At 39.6% G+C, this 24,290-nt stretch overlaps 1 protein-coding gene across 1 annotated transcript in view; it reads left to right on the top strand.

Annotated features, from left to right (window-relative positions):
• The window catches only part of LOC131585698 (cytosolic phospholipase A2 epsilon-like), a 32,804-nt gene that overhangs the window by 793 nt on the left and 7,721 nt on the right, over window positions 1–24,290 (top strand). Inside the window, exons 2-13 of the mRNA XM_058852086.1 lie at window positions 927–999; window positions 12,560–12,696; window positions 15,934–16,065; window positions 17,165–17,205; window positions 17,636–17,678; window positions 18,427–18,490; window positions 19,157–19,320; window positions 19,591–19,683; window positions 20,203–20,240; window positions 20,868–21,003; window positions 22,489–22,625; window positions 23,070–23,292. Of these exons, the coding sequence (XP_058708069.1) occupies window positions 972–999; window positions 12,560–12,696; window positions 15,934–16,065; window positions 17,165–17,205; window positions 17,636–17,678; window positions 18,427–18,490; window positions 19,157–19,320; window positions 19,591–19,683; window positions 20,203–20,240; window positions 20,868–21,003; window positions 22,489–22,625; window positions 23,070–23,292 (1,236 nt within the window). The 5' untranslated portion in view covers window positions 927–971. The remainder of the gene's footprint in view (window positions 1–926; window positions 1,000–12,559; window positions 12,697–15,933; window positions 16,066–17,164; window positions 17,206–17,635; window positions 17,679–18,426; window positions 18,491–19,156; window positions 19,321–19,590; window positions 19,684–20,202; window positions 20,241–20,867; window positions 21,004–22,488; window positions 22,626–23,069; window positions 23,293–24,290) is intronic.

Genomic DNA, 24,290 nt, shown 5'->3' with positions numbered 1-24,290 from the left:
ATAACACATGCGGATGTCTAACCAATCTGTTTAAAGAAACACTAAGGATCTACAAATTCATCTTTTTGAATAGAACCTGGCAATGGTCTTTGTGTGGAAAGTATGCATAGAAAGCAAGAAAAGTGACTGTCCTCTCTGCTGTTCCCCTTGCCCTTAACCACTGAAACAGCATCAAGAGTAAAAGTACAGGCTTCTTAGAGATACAGGGGTGAGGGGAGACTTTTTCCGCCCAGAACCTAAACCCAGATAGAAGACATTAAAATATGCCCTTCTCTTTTGGAGTTAGACATAAAAAACAGACCAAGGTCAGTTTATCATAATTCAAGAGTGATAGGAGAATTTGTAACTTCTCACCTGGATCAATTCCTAACTGGAAAATAAGAGGAGTGACATAACTCCCTTGAGGAATTTGGTGGAGTAATTTTGCTAGCAGAGAATGGGAGAGGAACTAGATAATACTTTCAGTGAAGCAATAGCTAAAACTTCAGGTACTAAAATCTGCAAGAATTAATAATTGTTTTGATTTTGTTATTTGCCTTTCCTTCTGCACCTGACATTTCAGGTAATGATCCTTCTGCAAATATCCAGCATCTCATTTGAGTAGGGAACTTTTGTTGGCATCTCTTCCAAAGCTGTTTTCTTGCATCTGCTTTTTTCGTGTTGTGCTGATGGTGCACAACAAACAGTGCCACAAAAAATTATTTCTTCTTTCAATGACATACATACATAGCAGAATATTCCCTCAATTTTTTTCTATTTTTAAACTCTACATAGATGTGATTTTAACTTCCTAAATAATGCAAGCACTTCATCTTCCAATTTTGCTGCATGACTTTGAAAATTACAGCAGGAATTTGTGGGAGACCATGTTTTATGAAGCATAAACAACATTAATGCATGTAATGAACTTTGTCATTTTTCTACAGAGTGACGAATGTCCCTGCTGTTCATTCTTTGTGAAAATCATAAGAATGAAAAATCTGAGAAAGGCAGATCTGTGTGAGTATCGCAGTCTTTGCACTTTTTAGTAGCTCATCTCTGAAAGCACAGAACATGTGCTTGCTGCTGGCACTGTAACTGCCAGTTTCAAATATTGATGTATATTTGAATTTCGACTATGCTTTGAATGCAGTTTTATATAACCAATATCTTTTGTTTTATAGCATGTTACTATTATTAGTGGAAATAGCAAATACCTACTGTAATGCACCATAAAATGTCTTAACTGCTAACAAGGTTCAGCACCAGTTTTGATGAACAAATTCAGGTGTTAATTCTCAGTTTCAGCTTTTGAATTTCTTTTTCTTTAAAGAAAAGACCAAAGGAGCATTATGCATCTTGTTGTCAAACAAATTTTTTTGGTCAAAATTTCACTGAAATGTGTTCAAAATAGATTTTTCAGGATAAACAAGTACCATTGAAGTATTTCTGAGGACTTGGAATGGGTAAAAGTGGAAATGAAGAGAGAAAAAAATATCTCAGCAGTTACTCAGATAGGAGAAAGAAAGCTCAATATCTCAAATATCTGACTCAGAAAGAAAGAACAAGTCAGGAACAAAATGGAAAGAAAGTGAATATGAACCTTTGTGTATCAAATAAGACCAAGTGAACACAACAAGTATATTTGCCTCTGTGGAGATTCCTATTAAATTCTTGCTTTTCTGCCATTATGCTTAGCACAGAGATACTGCCTTTTCTTGAAAACAACAAATCTTCAGAGAAAAGTGAAAGGATGTTTCAATTCCATTTCTGTCATTTCTATTTCAGCTGAACTGTTTTCTGGTATGTTACCAGCCCAAGGGAATTTCTAAGTTGCCCTGACAGGCAAGAGCATCAAGACAACCACCTGCAGAGCTGATAACGAAATGTGTGCCTCTGACATTAAAATCAGGGATGTTTCTCACTTTCTCAGCGTTTTATAGCGGTTGGAAATGATGATCTTCACATTCTTAAGGACGATTGAACTTCCAGAAATCCGTAGCTATTTATCTTAGCTGTTTATATTTTATTAGTCTTTATCCTGTATCTTCCTTTTGAGCAGATGATTGATTACCTGACTTCAGGTTTGAAGTTATAACACTTGAGATTTGCTTCCAAAGCCAGATGTGGAAAAAGGTCTTTGCTAGAAAGAGGCAGAAGAAGCAGTCCCAGGTGACAGGGACATGGAAGAGCTGCTTCATCCATTCCCCACTGCAGTTGCTTTCCTTTATTGTATGGAAGAAAGCACCACATTTTATTTTCCCTCTGATAATCAGGACCAAGTTGCCAGTGTCACAGCAGAGAGTCAATGGATTTTTATCTCTGCTGTGCATGTACACTCTCTCAGAGCAAATAATTTTGTTAGTGGAGCCATGCCACATGGTGTGATACACAGCACAAGAAATGAGACTATTAAAAAGCATTACATTGAATGAGAAAACCAGTGTGAGAGTGTAATACAATTCTTTATCAACAATTTAAAGTTTTTACGAGAGACAGAGATGAGGACAGAGGGCTGAAAGATGGCACAGAAATAACTCCAGCTGCAAACAGCCACTGATGCTCTTGTATTGGAAGACTGGCTGTAAAGCATGAGTACACTTTGCTTTCCTTCAGCTGTGGCATTGCACACCTCATGGGCCCTCTTTTTCCAGAGGGACTGATACCCCCAGTGTCCATGTGTTGCACATGGGCATATAACACAGGATTTGCACACGTCATATAACATGGGACTTATTTTTTGTTATGGGTTAGCAGTGGCTATCACCTATAATCATGCTATTGACCTTCTCCCTGTGTATTGGAACAAAGGTTGTGTTCATACATGTGTAATAACAAGAAGTAATAATAAATAGTAAGTGTATATTGTAGAAGTGTATCATAAATAATAAGTGTAATAACAAGAACTAGGCTACTAATATGCATTTAAGTCTGTTAGGAATAAGGCTTACTCGTGAACCAGAAGGAAGCGTTCCCTAATTATGAAGATTATCAGGTACTTATAATCTAAGCAGTACATATCGTGAAGACATAGCTTTTGCAACTTCTAGGCATGTTTTGAGTTTGGCTAAATTTTCCTAGTGAAAATGAAAAAAAATAGTGATGCCAGACCAGTCCAAAGACTCATTTGGATTGAGAGTATGTCCCCAGAACTGGCTTATAATAAACACTTTGGGGTATGACAAACACTGAACCATGCTTTTCCCTGCCCCACTGTCCCAAGAGGTCTGTGGTTCTTGAGGTCTGTGGCTGAGAGATCTGGCTTCTGAGTCAAGGGTAGTGTTGCATTTAATTGCCATACCCCAAATCATTGGTTTCTGGAGGCCATTAAGGGATCTTATTTTGATATTTGTCATCTCACTTTGCTCTGGACAGGAGCCCAGATACTCTTTTTCAGTGTCACAGGAAAACACCATTCCCATTTTTAGGATGTTATTCTTTGGGGAGGTCTGGATGGTTATATTGCTAACTAAATAGTTACAGACTTTTTTTTTTTCCTTTCTTTGCCTTTCATGGGCAGAAGAAATGCCTGTATGAGAAAACCTGGTCATTTCCAGGCTGGTATGAAAAGGCCTTTTTTGCATATTAGGTATGTCAGCTCTTATACCAAGACAACTGCTCCCTTGTATTTATCTCAAGAACTGCAGAATGCTAATCATTATATCACTGCCTCTATCTCTGGCTTTAGAATTGAGTCAGCTTTGTGGATGTCACAAATCTTCACAAATACATCCAACATTTCTGTAAAATCTGCCTGGAGGACATGATTTCTTTGTCCAGCAGGGCTTACTTGTGGCACCAGCAAAATGGGGAGTCACTGACAGCATCAGGAGCAAAGGTCACAAGATGAGGTGCCTGGGTGCTCCATCCTCTCGTTTTCCAAAAGCTTGTCTTACCAGACAAGATCACTGGAAGAGGGCATAGGTTTTATGTTCATGTCTCTCAGTTATTTCATAGAAGCCAGCTTTATGGCATTTCTACCATTTAACCACAGCATAGTTACTTTCTGGAGAGACTTGTCTGCCAGCCAGGTACCACTGTATTTCACCCCATGTGCTGCTTATAACATGAGCTGGATGGGTGTTGTGCAGATTCCCCAGGGCAGATTCCCCAGGGCAGATCTTGTTTTCAGCGTGGCTGCCCAGACCTGCCTTGCTGTGCACAGTCCCATTGGAGCACACCTGGCTCTCACTGATTCCAGAGGCTGCCACTGCAGTCACAGCAGGCCACAGGCTGGCACAGCTGGCAAATCTGGTTTTGTGTGGCCCTTTTCTCAGTGGCTGGGTTCACTGATCTTCCAAGAGATAAAGTATCTTCTACACTGCAGATTGACATCTATGGAAGCGAAACCTGTTTGCTTCATGGGCTACATGTGAAATATAAACTTAACATTTTCTACATGTGTGTATTTAACATAAATACTCCATTCAGAAGACAAAAAATGGCTTTAGAATTGGTGGCACGTCCTAATTGTGATTTAGAAAAATCCAAGGCTACAAAAAGTTTTTCCTGGAATAGTCTACAGCTACTTTTTTGGTTTTGTTTGTTTGTTTTCTTTAATATGAAAAGATAATCAGCATTTTCATTAGATAAAGCTTTAGGCTTCTCTTTAGGCTTCTCTTTAGGCTTCTCTTTAGGCTTCTCTTTAACTATAATATTAAATTATAGTTATGGGCCTTATTACATCTGAACATGTTTCTATGTAATTTCATAGCAAGCTCACAATGTTGTATTGCCTATTGATTTTTAAAGTTGGAAGACAGCAATACCAATGTTTTTCCTTATATCATGTAAACCCTATGTAACACCATCAAAATAACAAGACCCCTCTCAATGCCACGTTCTGCAAAGGAAACTAGTGCGTGTGGAAAGGACTGTTTGAAGATATGCTCCAACATGCTGTGTATATTTCCTTTTACCTCTGCCTGTAGCACTGGTGTGAGAGGGTAGCAGCAGTCTTTGTGCAAAGAGGGCAGTCAGGCAACACGGGCTGTGCCAACGGGCAGCTGCCTGGGCTGGCCAGTGCTGATGGCACATTCACTTTAGGGTGAAATTGCTTCCCATGGTCACTGATGTTTGCAGCGGTTAAGAGTAAACCTAGGACATGGTCCTTTTAAAAAGAGTGTTTGTGTCTTTTCAGGGCACTTCATTAAGGTTTCTGATGTCACTGCCTCCTCAGACAGGTTGTTTTTGCATTAATGGAGAGAAAGCCTAAAACAGCCCAACACAAATGCTTAGCAATAAGAATCTGCACAAGGACAGAGAAGTGGTTATGTGGATAACTGCCAAGTTGCAACAAATCCTGTAAACAGGGATTTCCTAACTGGTTAAGAAACTGAAACAGGGATAAAAGCAACCAGTAATCACAAGAAGATCCTCCCTGTGATGTCATATCCTGGAGCAGGGCTTTTTTACTGTAATTTTAAGCTGATTAGATCAAGTTCAAGAACCAATTGCATAACTATGGAGATACCTGTTGAAATGGAAGCCTGGTCTTGACTGATGCCTATTATAATAAAGTCATAACCATGGTTAATAATAGGAGTAAAAAATGAATAGATAATCTTGGTGAATATTATATGAGTCAGTTTCATAGCTGCATTTCTTAACAACCTCTGTTCCTTTCTATTCAGTCTTCTTTTTTGTTTCATCCACTCATGCAAACCAAGTCTGCTCATGCTCTTCCTCAGTTCATTGTTACCAAACACACACATAAACCTAGTTTCCCTCAGGTTACTTGTTTTGTATTCTCTAATCTAGAAGATTAATTCTGTTTTCCCCCCCTTTTTCAAGTCTTTGATGGTCATGATGGAGTGTAGTGTATATTGTATTATATACAGTTTCACTGTATTGCATTAATGGTAAATAGTGTGGAGACAAAAAGCCTCCTCTGTGCCTTGACAGCAGCATAAGCTGCCACTAAAAAGGAAAATGCTATTTATAATCAAGGAGATCCTTACTTGCTCTGTACATGTCCTTAGAGCCGTGGAATTGCATCTCTTCTGCTGTCAGTGGGTTCTATGTAGGTGTACATGCATCTTCTTGCAGCCATGCTGGCTTCTGCATGCTTCTGTGTGCAAGAACAGAAAGCTGTTCTGGTAGTTAAAGGTACTGTGTGCGATGCTCCTCCATGGCTTCCTTTAGATTCTTGGTGTAGTCTTAAATAAGAGTTTCTCAAAACCATGATTCCTCATTTCCGAAGCCAGTGCTTCAGCAAGGACACCAGGAGGCTTAGGAATTAGGAAGTTGAACTGATTACTGACTGAGAGACTGGTGAAAGTAAAGGATCTCAGCTAAATGGTAGGCACATCTCTGTCTCAAAAGGAAAGATGAGATCAGCTACTGTGCTCTAATACTGTACCTGTGCAGGAGACATTGCAGCTCTTGTCCTTCCTTGAACAGGTATCAGTTTTAAGGACTGTTGTGATGGTACTATGTACTCCTGGTAGACTTTATTATCCTCTTGTTTAGTGGAGACTTCTAGTTAACAAGTGATTGAAACAGCTTGCAAAATATTTTATAATGTTTAAAATGTCAAAACCTGTTTTAAAACAGGTTTGAAAAGGGTGGAGGCAATGGAGATTAACAAACGAGAAGTTTGGGTGGAGAAGAGAGGCTGGAATGAGTAGGTGGTGATGGCAGCAATGTAGAACCACACAGCGCTTTGAGAGGACCCAGGTCCATATGGTGATTCAAGATCATTCTTCCTCTGCTATTTGGCTTGCGGAGTTAAAAGGCAGGGGCAGACTCTGCTCAAGGAGTACCTTTCTAGTCTGCACTCAGAAACGAGATCATCATGAAGAAGAGCATTCTTTGATTTCTGCATAGCATTTCTGTTTGCACATTTCCTTGGGCTGAGCTGAGTAACACCTCACCATCTAAAAGCATGGGCTGAGTACTACCTTTTCCTATGCTTATAGTCTCCCACATCTTCTTTAAAGTTATTGTACCTTGGAATTTTTGATCATCTTTGATAAGGACCATATTTTCTCTATATCCTGCTTACTGTTGCACAATTGTTGAGTTTAAGATCAAAGTGTACTTAGTTTGACAGTAAACATTAACCACAAATTGAATATCAATAGACCTGTGTTGACAGTACTATTAGTTGCTATTTGGACATTCAAAGAACTAATAAATAACAGATATTAGTAATTCAAATGTTCAGTTATTATAATTATTGATAATTCATAAAGAATGGAAGATTGATAACTAAGGTTTACTCATTACAGAAATTGTTTCAAGATTTTTTGAGGTGTTACAGGCTGTCATGGTTTAGGAATGGTACTTCCCAGTTTAGTGCTCCCACTAAGACTATCCCAACAAACTGCCACTTGGTTCTCCCACTGGGTGGGCTGGAGAGGAGAACTGGAGTCAAAAAAAGGTAAAGATTATGGGCTGAGATGAGAACAATTTACTGGAAACAGCAATGAAATAAGAAAGGAAGCAGTAACAGCAGCAATATTAATGAAAAGTCTCCTTTCCCCCCGTCTCCCGGCAGTAACCTCTGGATCCTGGCCATGCCCCCTCTTGGCTACTGCAAAAATTAACCCTGTTCTGGAACCAGGACATGGGGTAAAGGTAGAACTTCTCATGTTTGATATTTTGTTATCAAAAATATGTTTAAATACATTTTTTTTTCATGAATCCTAGTAGATTTTATCCACCTCAGTACATGTCCTGGTTGTTCTGGCTTCATCAAAACCAGCAGTATCTGCAGTTCATCCAATTGTGCATTATGCAGTGTTACTGATACCTGTCATTAGCGATTCATTCTTTCTCTGCCCTCTGAGCAGAGACACGTTTTCGTTTTATGCATCTGTCCCTCTTAGTGTCTTTACCAACGGATGTAGATGAATGCTGCTGAGGTGACTGGTACCATAAAAGCACAGTGCAATGAGGCCTGTGGTATGTCTTGGTCACTGTGGAGGTTTTGAACACCAGGGAAAGCCTTGCCCACAGGCAAGATCCTCAGAGCTTGAGGTCTTTTATCAGTGATGGTCTCTGGAGCTTTGGGTAACCTTTTTGCTGAAAGAGGACACTGATTGCCTCATAGATAAGGACCAAGAACCCAGATGTGATTTACTTGATGTGGGAGGGCAATGCAAAGTAGAGAGGCTAGATTTGACATGGCTGTGAGAGTTTGCACTGCAGAGAAGATGCATGAGACTGTCCCCATGGGACTATGGCTCCTCTCTTGGGCACTTTCTGTGACTCTACCCTCAGCAGGAGACAATAAAGTCGGGCTGCAGTAGTAGCCACTGAAGGTTAAAAGTAACATTCACTCCCAATTTTGGTGCTATTGTTTGCGTCGTATTCTGCTGTTAAATCAACAATAGTTCTGAATATTTTCCTGACAAAGGTGCTCATCTTTTCTTACTTATTTAGGACCAATTTTGACCAAGAATGTCCTGTCAGAGGCATTTCTGAGTCATAATAATGATGCTTAAGGAAACAAAAAGTTTTAGATAAACTTTTAATACAATTTTGTTTCTCTTCCCTTACTGGGTGAACAACATTCTTGCGAACATTTTCTGAAGAAAGAAGATTTCTGAGCATTGATTTGGTGGTTCAGCTCTTTCTGGTATTGATTTTGTTCACACTCCTATTTTCTTTGAAATCAAATGCATTTTATGTGTACTGTTTGCAGCCTGTTTCCAAATCTGTTTCTATGATGTTTTCTTCTGATAATGGTTTCTTTAGATGCTCTAACTACTCTCAGTGTCTGCATCGACAGTGTGGATGTGTGACCAAGACTTAGTTTAGCCTAGCTTATTTTTCAAAGGAAATGAAAGAACTTTCTTAAAAATCCGAGCTAGTGATAGAGTTGTGATTGCATGATATTATCACCCCAAGATGGTCTAAGGTGGAACAAAGAAAATCTGACTGTTTGATAATACCTCTTTTCAAAAGATATTCCACATTTTGAATATTTTTTGAATTTTGGACATTACTGGCTGATTATCTGAGGGTGGGAACAGTGAAATAGTGGCAATGCTTTTAAAAAGTCTAAAAAGGGTAGAGACTTTTTAAAAAGTCTAAAAAAGGTAAATCATGCCCTGGAAATGCATGATTTGTAGTTAAGCTGTGCATAGTCTTCTCTGCATTACGTTGTGTTGCTTTTTGTGTTGTTTCATTTTGATGATTATATTGTGATGGTATCTGGAGACTCTGTGTATGGATTTAAGCCTTGTTATTCAGTACCTGCTCCTTGTACCTGTTTAGAATGAAAAGGTGGCAACTCTTCCAAGGAATTTACAGTCATTTTTCATATGTGTCAAAGAAGGAGCTTTGGAGTTGTTTTGGAGACAGCACCCGGCTATCTGGTAATTGATCTCTTGGGCTGGTGTACCATATAAAGCTGTCCTATCACTATGCTCCCTGATAGTCAACCCTGGCAGGGAAATGGCTTAGTTGTTTTCCATGGACTATAATTGATGTGACACGATTATCCTGTTTTCTGCCTTCCGGCATAAACATGGACATTACATGGCAGCATTTCCATATGACACCTGATAGGTTCACCTGGGCTGGTCCTCATCTCTTGAAGCAGGATGAAATTTAGCTTGTCTGCCACTGTTTCATACTTGTCTGGGTACTAGTACAGTCTGAAATGAGTTACCTAAAAAACTTATAAAATCTCTCTTGCTAGAGTTAATCCTCTAAGAGCTGGAGCAGTCTTCCAATCTTTGCCGCTGTTCACACAGAAACACAGATCATTATCCTCTTTGTATCAATCATTTGGACATTACAGAACTGATTATCTGACAATCTTTTTTTGTTGTTTAATCAGCAAACTCAAGTCTTTCAGCTCTTTCTCATATGCCAGGCTGCCTAAGTCAATTCTCTTCAATTTGGGTATGTTCAATAGCTGGTAAGAGTTAAAGCAGTTTATAGAGGAGGGAGGAAAAGAGTGGAAGAGAATGCAACTCTGAGTGAGCATCCACATGTTCCTCTCCAGGGCTAAAAGTGTATGCAAAAGGAAATAAGTGCTAAATCTCCTCACCTGCACTTACATTTAACATTGTATATTTGGAATCTGGTCGAAAATGTAATTAAATTTGTGTTGTACATGTAAGTTGTTAGATGCATCCTGCAATTTTAGTTCTGGGGTATAATTCATTATTCTTCATGCAGTGTTCTGCCTTTAATTGCTTGTTTTCAGAGTCAAATATCTTTGTCTCTATCTACATTCTTGTCTTAGGCTATATTGAGACCGAGACCTCACTAAGTTGCTAACCTAGTTAGTGTTCAGTGTGGATCATCAGATTGTAGGATTCTGTTTTTGCTCTTATTAAGGGTGAGCAGCCTTGCTAAAGACTAGACTAACCTCTCAGGTTGGTACGGTTCTGTTGTGTTCAGAGAGGATAAAGAACTGAACCTACCACAGCTCTAGTAAATAAAAGAGTGTAAGTCAAAAGTTTAGCACTTCTTTGATACTCTGAAAATAATGAATGCTCTTCTTCTAAACCAGGAATCATAGCTTGTATGAACAACAAAGAGATATCCCAAACCACAAATTAAAAAATTCTCTAAAACACACATACATCATTAATGCATTACTTGCAGAGACAGTTGAGGAAGAAACAGCCTGAGCCTCTGGCACCATCTGAGGAAGTAGCTATGTAAAGTCAGTATGATCTTTTTCAAAAGTTAAAAATCAATGAAAGAGTTTTCAAAAATAGTGTGTGGAAGACAGCTAAAGAAATAGTTTCATTACCAATAAATTGTTACCAAAAGGTATATTGCATTTTAAAATTGCAAATAAAGATATCTCTAATTCCTGTATGTAATATTAGGATATTTTTTAACATTATTGATATATTAAAGGAATTTCTTACCTTACTATGAGCAAGGGGGAAACAATCTTGAAAAACTGGAAGATGTTTAATGCTCAGACAGTATCAGAAGACTTGAAAGATAAATCATGCATATCCTGATTGCACAAATTACTTTAAGCAACACCTGTTCATTGCCGCATGGTTTACCCCGCAAGTTTAAAGAAAATGTGGTAGGAGAACCAAGAGACTGCTAGGGAAAGAATAACATAATTACTGATCAGACTCTCTTCCTGGGTCACATCCGAGCAGATTACAAAAGTGGAAAGGATAGTTATCACTGTGTTATTGGTGGGGAAATGTAGATGGAGAAGCAAGATAAATTTAAATGAAACCAATCACCCAGAGTGACTTAGCAGTCTGTGACAGAGCTGGGACTGGAATCAACATGTCATGACACCTTTTCCAGCAGGTTACCCAATTGGTCATGCTGCCTCTCAGCATGTATCCCACAGTATCAAAGTCCCTGTTATTTTACCCAAGTCTGAGATATACTGTGAATACACAACAAGTTCTTAGAGCTGGAGACAGCTGTAGTTGTCAAGAAGACAAAAGAAATGTCAATTCTCTAGAAAGGACAGCAGATTTGCTCAGAATGGGAGGGCTGGAAAGGGTGTATGACTGTGTAGAGATACTGAGCCCCACCATTCTTCACTATACTGTCAGGGTCTCAGTTTGTTACCACGGGTTCATGAGGCATCAACTCTTTTATGCTCTTAGGAGCAAATGCCCAGCATTGCTCCCTGGTAAAAATCAATTTTCTGATTGATACTCCTTAGCAGTATCAGAGAGATTCCCAACCACCACCAAATACTCCACATATATCAGACTGACACACAAAGGGAAAGTTAGTTGCACAGATATACAAGTACCCACCTTGCCACTCACCTGGAAACTCTGGCAAACCCCAGGAGACAATTCATCCACACTGTGAGGCAGTGCCCAGCATACAGAGCAACCTGGTCTGGCGGGAGGTGCCCCTGCCCACAGCAGTGGCGTTGGAACTAGATGGTCTTTAAGATCCCTTCCACCCAGGCCATTCTATGATTCTGTGATAGCTGTGCCCACCCAGACAGGTCTGGAGACAAAACAAACCCAAAACAACTGCTGTGTGTCGAGATTTAATGCCATACTTGTAGCTCACTGTGCAACCTTCTGAGACATGACCACCTTTCTCAGAAATTAGAATTTTCTTCTCTATCAGGGCTCAGAGTTTAAATCACAGTAAGATAAAAGTGCACTGCTATTTTTTGCATATTGCTTGTCATGGTGAAGGGATGTGATCACGTGTTGGGTGAGACAGTCAGCTCATTACATGGACTGGATTGCAGATATCTGGGTGCAGCAGACCAGATGGGAAAGGTGGTTTAAAAAGTATTTTACTCTTGAAAAAGGTTCTCTTAAAATGCATAGACATTTTACTTCTCCATCACAGAAATCTCTTGATTTGCAATCGACAGGGAACGTACCAATAACAGGTTTGTTAAGTCAAACTAGCTCTGTGTACTCTTTTCTTACCAGTTGTCTTTATTGCAGAAATTTCTTTGAATCTCCATTCATGACCTGAGCTCCCACTTGCAGGAGGTAACAAACAGTAGTGAATGGTTTTGAATAAAGAGCTGTCAGAAAAGTTCTTGAAACACCTCAGTTTTTCAATTTGCTGTATGCGTTCAGTGCTATATGGCTATGCTTTAAGATATTTGTAGTAATTTCTTAGTTACAACATATCTTTTCAAATACAGTTAGCCAAACCGATTGCTATGTAAGCCTGTCCTTGCCCACTGCTTCCCCCGAGACTGTCCGGACCAAAACCATTAAGAACTGCAAAGATCCAGTGTGGAATGAAACATTTTGCTTCAGGATCCAGAGCCAAGTAAAGGTAAGATGCAGAGTGCATTTGTTTTGCTTTTGGGGCAGAGACATCATAGTGTGATCGATGTGTAGGGCAAAATAAAAATAGAAATAAATATGTGTGAAGGACTACAAGAATATTGGTAAGGGCATTTGGAGTAGAACGTAGTAGCAAAATTGAATTTGATTTTCTGATATGTAAAAAATAACCAAGATATTTCATAACTATTCCTATAGTGTTCTATCACTTGTCAATTTTTCATCACTGCTTTTCATAATTAAATATGAAAATTTCAGAGTAAATTGAATAGCATAAAAGAAATGTATGAGCTAGGTAGTGGAAGCATTAAAGGGCTGTACTTTTTAACAATTCCTTTGTAATGACCAGAAATAAAAAAGTCACAAAGCAACAGCTGAAGTTTGCAAAAGAGAACTTCATGATCTTTTATCATGATGATAAATATTAAAGCTTAAGAAGATTTTCAAGTCCCACTATCTTCTCCTTCCAAAAGACAGCACCAACATCAGAGTCCAGGAGTCCACATAGATCAGTGGTAGGCTAAGTAAACCAAGCTTATTTCACATCAGGGGCAATCAGTCTCTGCTTTACAGCTTGCACTGTTCATTTCCTAATGGTGGTGCCAGATCAGGACTTTCTAAAGTAGCAAATAATCAGGCCAGTCCTGTGGCTCTCTCAAGAATTGATAAACTCCTCCAAAAGAGCGTTTGGAATAGCTCAATGTGTTCCTACACCACAGGGTCTCCAGTGAACAATCTCTCTTGCCTTTGACTGCAGAAGTTGCCCATGGTACATGTTCTCAGGCCTTCTTCCACAGTAAGGTGGTGCTGACCCTGTTTGGTATTGCTTTCAGCTTCTACATATCTGCCCATCAGTGCCTACAGCTAGTGCTCTCCCTGCAAACCTAAAAAATTCCAACCTCTTTCAAAATGCCAGTGAGGCACAATTTCATGAAGTCCTGCAGCTTTATCAGAGGTGAAAGGCATGGGGCACACATTGCAGCATGGGAACAAACACTCACTGACGTGCAACTCTTGCACACGAGCCCCTGCTCTTCCTGAAAGGATTTTCAAAACTGCAGTAACACACAGAACAGCTAAAAAAATACCTTGGCTGCAGAACCTGCTTGAACTTGTTCTTCAGGAGTAGTGTTTGGAAAGACCTTATGTTTACTTTCAGTAAATTTGCAGCAGGAGACAAAACATGTGGCATTACCTGGAGTAATTTTCAGTGTGTGGCTACAGCAGGGTGGTGGGGGCTGTGGCTTGAGTGTAGGCTGCAAAAATGTATCCTGGGGATCTGGGACAACCTAAGCTCAGCAGTTAAGGCTCTTGAGCAATTCCTGTGCTCATTACCCTCCGAGCAGAACCAGCGTTTGCTGGTCTGGTTATTTTCTCCTTCCCTGTCTTGTGTTTTGCTGAGGTATCCATCTTCCCAGTCCCCGGTAGCCAGAGCTCAGTAAAACCATATAATACACTGTTACTGTGGAAGAAAAGGCCTGTTTGGGCATGTTTGTGCTGGTTCCTACCAGGAAGAGCAGTGTTTAATGACAGGCATCTGTTTTGATGAATGTCTGACAAACAGGTGGCTAGAAAGGCTTCCCAGGCTTGTGCTCTGGGCACAACTTCCACAGTTCCAGGAGAGTGACCCTTCCCAGAGCTGGTGGCACACAGCCAAGGGCTGTCTCTGCTCGTTGCCTGGCTCCCAGTGATGCTGCCCTCATATTCTCTGTCAGGAGAGACAGAAACAGTGAACTGCCCAGTTACCCCTGGCTGCTTCCTACACAGCATCCCAGGGGTGCAGCCAGAGATCTCCCTTGGCCAGCCTGCACCCTGTGCATGCCTCTCCTGGCTAGCTGGGAGTAACTGGGACTGCAAATCAGTTAGTCACTCAGAAAGTTAAGTCAGTCATTTAAGCCAAATAAGGATATTCTATTGCAGTATCACAGCTAGGAGAACTGATCTGCTCTTCAGTGCAAGCTTGCCTTCTACTAACTGCAAACTATTGCTTTTAAGCATATTACCTCCATCACCTTCCATAATCCTTCACAGGCTATTTATAGCTGGCCTGTGAACCAAGATGGTATGGCTGCTTGTCTCTGCCTTTTGACAGTATGTTTCTATTAGCAAGTGTCATGGAAATTGCTGACCACAGTTCGATACTTTTACACAGCTGGCCTTAAAGGTCAGCAGCATTTCTGTCTTCTGACAGCAAACTGCAGACTCAAGGTCATTTTCCATCTCTCCCTTGCTGGTTTCTTGCAGAATGATAGATGTCAAAATTGAATGGTTGTATTCTGGAGTGGCTTCCCTTCAGTGTTTATGTCTAGTCAATCTTATCACATTTAGGTATGGACTTTCCTGAGATACATTATGAGCTTCTAAGACAACCAAGTTCACGTGCTCGATCTCTTTTATCCATGTGTTTGTGTGCAAGACCATGAGCCTACCTGTGTCTTTAATAAACATCAAGCCTCTTAGCAAGTTGCAGTTAAATTTGATGCATAAGTAAGAATCTGAGATAAGTGCTCCCTGTAATTTGCATGAAAATGAGCTGCTGAATACATTGAGGGAGGCCTGAATTATTGCCCCACTGAGAAAACAGCAGTTAAAGTTCACTTGCTCAGCACTCAGAGAGGCATCTCTGAGCCAGCTCACGTCTAGCTACCAATCAGGCACAGGAGAGGTTGTTACCTTCTCCTATCCATCCAGACAGGTGACAGAGGAGGGAGATGTATACAGGATTTATGCAATTTAACAAAAGCATATCACTTTCTGTAGATTACATGGTAATTATCTGCATGTGATCTGTTTAATAATTTACAGGATAAAATTATGCAACCATGAAGTAATTATATGGTACATCCTTAGTGTATTTTAATTGCTGCTTATATCCAAGGATTTTTATTCTACCAATAGCAACAAAATCCTGAGCACTAGCTGGTTTTCTACAATTCAGAAAGAAATGGTGACCTCAAACCAAATTGGAGGCCAAACATGTTTTTCAATATTCAGTGATTCTACTAGCTTTTGTCATTTAAATTATTCTGAAGTACAACTCAACAATAAACCCAACTCTGTGCTAGGTTCAGAATATCTTTCTTCATCTCTGTGTGGATGCAAAGGTTGTGCATGCTCTCTCACTTCTCCCTGTTTTTTCTCTGTTTTTCTTAACATGCTGAGCACATCATCTTGTGTCTCTGTGAGGTCTCAAAATAGGATCCTAATTCTGTACCTCTGTTCACAGAATATTCTTGAGATGAAAGTCTATGATGAAAATGCTGTCACTCAAGATGACCTCCTCTTCACTGTTCTCTTTGATGTTGCTAAAGTTCAGCTTGGAGAAACTGTTCACTTGACATTTCAGCTAAATCCAAAGGTGAGTGATAAAACTGCCTTGGTCACAGGAAGAAAACACATTTTTTGATATTACCTCCTAAGTAAGTTCTTTTAAAGCAATTGTAGGTAAGAGAGTTTGTTTCTTCTTGGTATGCACTTCATATACCCCGTGAAGAACCTTCCAAACCTTAATCAGCAAAGTAGACAAGGACATGATCCTGAAGGCTTTTGCTAGCTCAACAAACCTCTTAGCAGGTGTTTTTTCTGACACCAGAGTTGCCTTTTTTCCCTCTTTTTTGCCTCTGTTGCTCAAATAGGTTTTGTTGGAAATGCAAAACTTGATCGCCATTACACAAAGTTTCTTTGTTAGAATTTCTTTTCCTGGCAAAAACACTTGTGAGTTTGGGCATACTCTGGCAGTATTCACTTAAAAATGGATTCCTTGCCCTGTAATTCTTTTGAATATACCCGAAGATAATACAAAGATCCATACTGAGGTGCTAAAACCAGTTGATGGCCAGCTGCTCAAACTATTTTATTGTTTCAGTGTGCCTGAACACCTAAACAATGACTTCAACATGAGATGTGGGTATTCAATTTAGATACTTCTATAGATTTTATATAGATTATATAGATGCTATTCTACTGACTTTTCTTATAGGGTACGTATAGGTATTCAGCTCCACAGTGATTTCGGCAGGCAGTCTGCATTAACTTGTCTGGGCACTGGTCAATGTGTTGTCTGTGTTATAGGAGTCCTTTCAATTGGAAGGACTGAGAATGCCCTCTTCTATACAGCAGTATCCCTCTTCAGATAACATTACACAGTAAAAACCCAAGCCTTTAGGCAGTTTTAAGCCAACGGTTACTGCTGCAGGACTGCCTGCCCTTCTACTCTGCCTCACCACCAAACAGAGCAGGGCAGTTTGGCCTGAGGGCTGATGGTTAACAAAGGAGGGAGAACACTTTCAAAATCACTCTAATTCAAATGCTTTCACTCCTCACACTGTACCCTGGAGCAGGAAGAAAATTTGATTTGATTGAAGGACTCTTTCAGAAGCCAGAATAATAATTGACAACCATAGCTAATGAGAAAGAAAATTAATTCAGATAATTATAATAAATTAATTTTTTTACAGACACAGGAGATGCTAGAGGTTGAGTTTACATCGGAGAGCATGTGAGTAACACCCACACGGAACCATAGATGTGCCCCTTTGTCAAACAGTCAAACACATACTACCATTTAGTCTAAAATAGTTTAAAATGCCCAGCATGACAATAATGGCTGGTGTCAATGAAGTTAGTTGTATATTGGCTAAAACTCTGTCTTCCTTATCTACCAAGAATCATCCTGGTTATTAATTTATCCTATTACTTGCTTGAAGAGAGAGGATAGTAAGAACTGTGGTCATCATGCTTATTACAACTATTATTTACCATTATCATTAAAAAAATCATCCAAACATATTTCAGATATCTTCTAAAATTAAAAATCAATTACATGTCAATGACAAAACAAACTTCAAGGAAAGTATTATTCCTTGGTGTTCATTTAGGAGTGTATTTAGGTGATACTACTTCTGATTGCAATTTTTTTTCTCTTTCAGTCCAGTCCCTCCTGAAAAGCTTGTGACTAATGGTGTATTAGTGGTAATTTTAAACTGTTGCTCTTCTATCTTTGTGTTCATGATATCAATGGGAATGGTGAATCTGGCAGGTGCCCCAACACACCACTGCAGGCAAGGCTGAATGGGAGAGAGATAGGGGTCAAACACAGGTAGCCATCCTGTTGTGCTGCTCCCCTTGGAAGAATGTGTTAGGAAAGAATTTGCATAGTCATTTGGGATACCCAGAGACCTGTTCACCACCACAGGTTGATATCAAGGCTCTTGTCAAAGCCTGAAGTGGTCTTTCACTGACTTACTGCCACTGTGTCATTCCTTTGAGGAACTTCTTTTGTGACTCCCTCACAGGCATCCTGCTTTCCTCACTTCCACAGGATGGTATGGAAGTTGCTTTCTCAGCTGCCCTTAACTCATTACTTAAAGGAGGTAGCACTTGGCTGTCAAGCTTCACCAAAGCAGGGCAGCAAGGACATCCCTGTGGTTTGGCCTACCCATCAATTTACCCTCGGGAGGTCTCAGCACACTCCCCTTTGCCTCCCTGTTATTCCCTTTTCTTCCCAGTGCTGTCCAAAACCACCACAACAATTTTTCTTTTAGTTGAAACCTGTCACATTCTCAGAGTGCCAAAGCCTTTCTCTTATCAGCCTAACCAACACAGGGTGGACTATTTTCCAGACCCCAGGGACTCAGGTGACCAATGACAGGTAGCAGTAAAGTGATTCACATATGGGATGTTTTATACTTTAATCTCTCATTGCTCATCCCTGCTACAGTCTCGTGAAATTTCCTGCTTGGAAGTCCTAGTGGACAACAGATGGACAAAGAAAGAGCCTTCAGGTTAGACTTCAAACTAGAAACAAAACCCTTATTTTATGGTTAAGTGACTTTTCTTGGTTGGTTGATTGCTTTGGGGTTTTTTGGTTTTTTGTTATGTGTTCTTTTAATTATTTTTTGCTTTTAGTTTGTTTTGGTTTTGTTTGGTTGGATTTTTGTCTGTGCACATTGGTTTTGTTTGTTTGTTTTCTTTCATTTTCTCATCTGGTAATTTTCCTACTTTATTCTTACAACTAGAGCACAGGAACTGGATGGTTAGGAGTGTATACACAGGTTCACATATTCAACAGTTATAGTGAGTCTGTGCTAACTAATTATAACTGGACTTTGAAATTAAAGGAACGACTCTTACAAGTGCTGTAAAGTAGAAAAAAATATATATTTCTGTCTCAACTTACATTTTGTCCAATTTGCCTGTATGACTGAGTTTTTAAAATATCTACTGCAGCTTTATAAGCTTTTTGGAGTTTTGTAGTTTGTTTTTTATTTGCTTGTTTGCCTTTCTTCTTCTTTTATTTCTTGTAATGTTCCTTTGCTGGACAAATAGAGTTTGGAAGCATTGATAAAGGGTTTATATATTAAATTCTGAAAGACCATTTAATGTTCCATTTCTGAGATCATAGTCATTAACTTCTCTATATATTTTCCATGTTTGGATTTTTGTTCTAGAAAAAGACTTCTTGTTTTCAGTGAAGGGATCATATGAGAAGAGCCAGACCCTGTCACTGGGCTCTTTCTGGCAACCTCTGAAGCCCCTGAACTTCCATTATATCAAGTACAGCCTGTCAGAGCTGTGCATGGCTCTAGCAGACAAGAAGCCTCATTTCTGCTCGGTATGTGATCATTAGCTTGAGTAAGCACAGTAAACTTGTGGTTTTCTGCACTTGACTGAGGCAAATGGAGAGTTTGTATTTTTAATAAAGAGTTCTCTTTCATGAACTTCAGCTCTGAAACAGCATTGTAACCCTGAAGACATGCAAATATTAGATGCCAACTTGAAAACTGTTGGACAAGGGACCCCATTTGAAAAAAGTAAATTGTAAGCAGTGCTTTTGTATGGTGTATATATGAAATATTTTTCTACATTATAATTTCTTTTTCAGTGTACTTCAGGTGAAGACAAAAAAGACTGCCATGCATCCCTCACTATTCCTCTGGATTCACTTCCATTCAGTGAGAAAGTGGCAGTAGCAAAGGTGATTGATACCAACTTCTTAGAATAAATGTTAGGGCTATAGAAAAGATCAGTGGGCAAGTGTTAATTAGATCAGTGTGAAATAGGGGTTTAGATATTTAATTGTTAGTGCCCTCAGCTTCCTAATAATTCCTAACATTATGAACCTGTATGTTTTCATATGAACCAAACAGAACAAAGAAATCACAGCCAAACACATGACAAAGGGATTTCTCTGGCCACCTCAGGGACTAACACGGATCAGAGCAAATGCAAATGATGAGGCAGGATGGAACACACTGGCAAAGTTGGTGTTGGTTTTTACTGTACACGGCTCTCTTCATCTTTAGTATAACAATATAAGGAAAATACAGTGGACTTGGAGAACTTTTGAGATTTAGATAGATTTTCTGATTATTATGGCTTTGTGGTTCAGTATGGCTTTTAGAAAAAGAGAAAGGCTTCAGAGCTGATGGTAAAGAAAGAACGTAAAATGATCTCCAGTGTTTATATTGTGTGGTTTTTGTTTTTTTTTTCCTAGGATGAGACAATCAATTTACATGTGAAGTCAAATGACTGGTAACAAATTCTGGTTTTGAGTTTTGTGGTTGTGGAAAAAAGATGTTTCTTTGCCTTCTTACCTAAACTAAGGGAGAAAGTATTTAGTCAATGATTATATTTACCTATTCACCTATGTTCATTATCGATGTCCAGAAGGTGGTTAATTGTGCTGGGTGAATTTTCCTGTTATGCTGCTATATAGAAGTTCAGTTAAGATGGGGAGAATAATGTTTTCTGGTTGCAATATCTGTAGAGCTATATATTTAGAAAAAGATGTGTTTACTTGCCTTTCCTTACTTAAATTAAAAATACAGAGTATTTGTATTTATAAAATCTGATGGTCTTGAGGCAAGAAATCCTAAATATTCCACTGTAGTACCCATATATGGATTGTAGTATTTATGTTAGACACTTCCTGATAATCAGTGTAGTAATAAAGAATATTTCTTTCTGTAAGATTTTGCTACATTTTGCAGTTCATCAGCCTTTTCTCTACCTTATCTATACTATCTGTGATGTGCTTTTGTGGGGCCGCAGTAGCAGCTTTTCTAAGCCTCGTAATAGATTTTCAACTTTTAAGCAAACATCCAGATATTAATTTTAAGTGATTGTGCACACCCTGTTTAACCCTGGACTTTGTTTGAGGTCCAGAAACTTAGATGTTCGCTTGGCGTTTGATCTATGTACGGAGGAGAAAAATTTCCTACAGAAAAGGAAGAAGTTTGTGGCTTCTGCTCTGAAAAAAGCACTACATTTAGAACAAGACCTACAAGATCATGAGGTATGGGGAGGACCACAGGGACTGTACCATACTGTGTAACAGGAATGTGTCATGCTCGTAGCCTTTTTCATATTGTTCCTTAAGTAGCCCTGATACATTCACTGCACCATGTAAAGCATTGAGGAATGCGTTCCTACATTTTCTACTTTAGATGAAGCAATGTGAGAGCCAGGATAGTATCAAACCCTCTTGATACACGTTTCTTCAGAAAACATAATGCCATAAATCAGAACTTTTTTCTCTATTTCTTTTTCATCTGTGCATTATAGACCTGGATAGTCCGACTGTTTTAGCTGATCATTCAGTCACCAAGACCTCATAAGGTATTTTATCAGATTTTTGGAGGGAGAAAATCTAACAGTTAAAGTGATGCATAATACTGGCTGATGAGAAAGTGACCTATTATAGGCTCTCCTCTGGTGCTCATCATCTCAGCTGTAGTTCCTCAAATATAACAAAGACATTAAATATTTTTTCTCTAGTCTGCTTGTCTGAGCTAGGGTTCATACTTGTTAATGTCCATGCTAGTGTGGGGATGGTTGGTGCTTTAGGGAGGGAGCATGGGCTGTGATCAGGAGCTTGAGAAATGAAGAACTAACTTGAGAGCTGGTTAAATTTTTTTCACCTGTGTTTTCTCCTTTGTTCAGGACAGGTGGACCAAAGGCATATTAGGTAATATATGACAGCATGGTTTTAGATATTATAAATTATGCCTCTGCTCACAAGCTGATCATATTACATTGTCTCTCATTGGCACAATAGTTTCAATGAAAAAAACCCAGCAGTTTCTCAAGTATAAGAATTTTTAGGGGAAGTACTTCTAACTATTATTTTCAGATTTTCCAGCAAGAGAATATTTCCTTATAGTCAGGTAAATCCAAATCAGAATACTTTGCTTTGACCTGAAATGTTCAATTTGAATCTGGAAACTGTTGAGTCTTTCTTTGATGCAATTGCCTGGAAATGTGTGTGGAAAATGTCAGTGGGCTCATCTTGTCCCAGTGGGTTTCTTAGTGAAATCTGTCTTCCTGTAACACATTTTAGATTTCCATACAATTAGGCTTTATCACTGTATTACATATACTCTAGGTACTTCGTAGGAAATGTAATCTAGCTATTATGCTTGACTTACAGAGAGGATGAGCTCTGCTTGTTATCAAAATAGACTTCTCAAGAGAAGATGTTTTGCTGCAGAAAATGCAGTCTAATATTGAAATGCCTTGAAACAATAAGTTTTGATAAGCCAGCATGTAAAAATCTACAATCAAAAATTATCGATTTTGATCAAAATCCTCAATATCAGTTAGTTTGTTTTTTCTGTCCTGTGCAAAACACCCAGTTTTCATTATTTTTCTTCCATGCTTGGGGAAATGGTGAAATGTTGGAATTCTTTGTGGGGCTGTCATGCTACATTTCACTCAGCACTGATCATTTGTGTGGGTTAATAAAGTGTTGCTTACTACTGCTGTGTTGATGATTAAACAGATACCAGTTGTAGCAGTGATGACAACAGGAGGTGGCACCCGGGCTCTGACATCTCTGTTAGGCAACCTGTTGGGTCTTCAAAAGCTGGGTCTCTTGGATGCCATTTCATACATCACTGGGTCATCTGGTTCAACATGGTAAGGAGATCCCGAACAAAGACATCTTTCATCACCTCTGTAGTCTGCTGTGCGAGATACTTACTCTTCATTTTTGTAAAGAAAGGTGTACTGCTTCAGTTTTGAGCATTTTTTATTCCTGCATTAGGAGCACATTTCCCAGGCCAGTGAATTTTCCTTAATTCTTTGTTTCAGCTCTAGGGTCTTTCCTACTGAGTCACCAGGGTGCAAATCACAGCCTTGTGCATAAACCTTAGTAGCAAGGAGTGGCTTTTTTCAAGTCCTCAAGTTTCACTAGTGATTTGGGAAACTAAATCAAAACATCTTTTCAATAATAAACTAAGCCCAAAAGATGCTTTTAAAGAAACTCAGCTAGTTCATTTGATGTGGACCTTAAATCTAAGTCTAAACTTTTACTTAAAAGTTTCTCTGCATATGACAGTGCACTTCCTTTCTTTCTCCCAGGACTTTGTCACATTTGTATCAGAGTGCTGACTGGTCACACAAGGATCTATCAATACCGATCGGTGAAGTCCGCAGACATATGACCAAGTGCAAGCTAAGCTGCTTTTCCCTGGAGAGCCTGAAATACTATGCAAAGGAGCTAAAACTGAGGAAGCAAGAGGGATACCAGATCTCTAGTGTTGATTTTTGGGGCCTTCTGCTGGAAAAAGCCTTAGATGATGGGGTAGCGTTTTTGCTATGTCTCTCTAGCTACTGAATACTATTGTATGAAGCTCCAGGGACAGATGCCTGAGAGCATGCCAGCATTAACCAGCAGATGATTTCTGCTGATTAACAAATGGGTTTTAGAATTGTTAAGGTTGGAAAGGCCTCTATGTCCAATCATTATCCTATCACTATCGTGTTCACCACTAACCCATGTCCCCAGGTGCCACATTTACACAAGTTTCAAACACTTTCACAGATGGTGATTCCACCACTTCCCTAGGGAACCTGTTCCAATGCTGACCAGTGAAGAAATTTTTCCTAATATTCAATTTAAACCTCTTTGGGCACAGCTGAAGTCCATTTCCTCTTGTCTTATCACTTGTTGCTTGGAAGAGACCAATCCCCACTTGTCTACTACTTCCTTTCAGGAAGTTGTAGAGAGTGATAAAGTCTCCCCTGAGCCTCCTTTTCTCCAGGCTACACAACGCCATCTCCTTCAGCTGTTCCTTGTAAGACTTCTCCAGACCGTTTCCCAGCTCCATTGCCTTTGCTCCATGTCCTTCTCTGGACATGCTCCAGCACCTCAATGTTTTTCTTATAGTGAGGGGCCCAAAACTGGGCAGAGCACATGAGGTGTGGCCTCACCAGTGCTGAGTACAGGGGAACAATCACTGCCCTAATCCTACTACTACTGCTGACACAGGCTAGGATGCCCTTGGCCTTCTTGGCCACCTGGACACACACATGGATCATGTTCAGCTGCTGACCAGCACCCCCAAGTCCTTTTCAGCTGGGCAGCTTTACAGCCTCCCTTCCCTCAGCCTGTAGTACTGCCTAGGGTTGTTGTGACCCAAGTGTAGGATCTGGCACTTGGCCTTATTGAACCTCATACAATGGCCTCGGCCCACTGATCCAGCCTGTCCAGATCCCCCTGCAGAGCCTTTCTGCTTTCCAGCAGATCATCAACTCCCACTAAGATGAGTGTTGTCTGCAAACTTGTTGAGAGTTTTGTCC

Source organism: Poecile atricapillus, chromosome 1, assembly GCF_030490865.1.
Source record: "Poecile atricapillus isolate bPoeAtr1 chromosome 1, bPoeAtr1.hap1, whole genome shotgun sequence".
Lineage (NCBI taxonomy): Eukaryota > Metazoa > Chordata > Aves > Passeriformes > Paridae > Poecile > Poecile atricapillus.
This window is presented reverse-complemented; position numbering and strand designations above follow the sequence as displayed.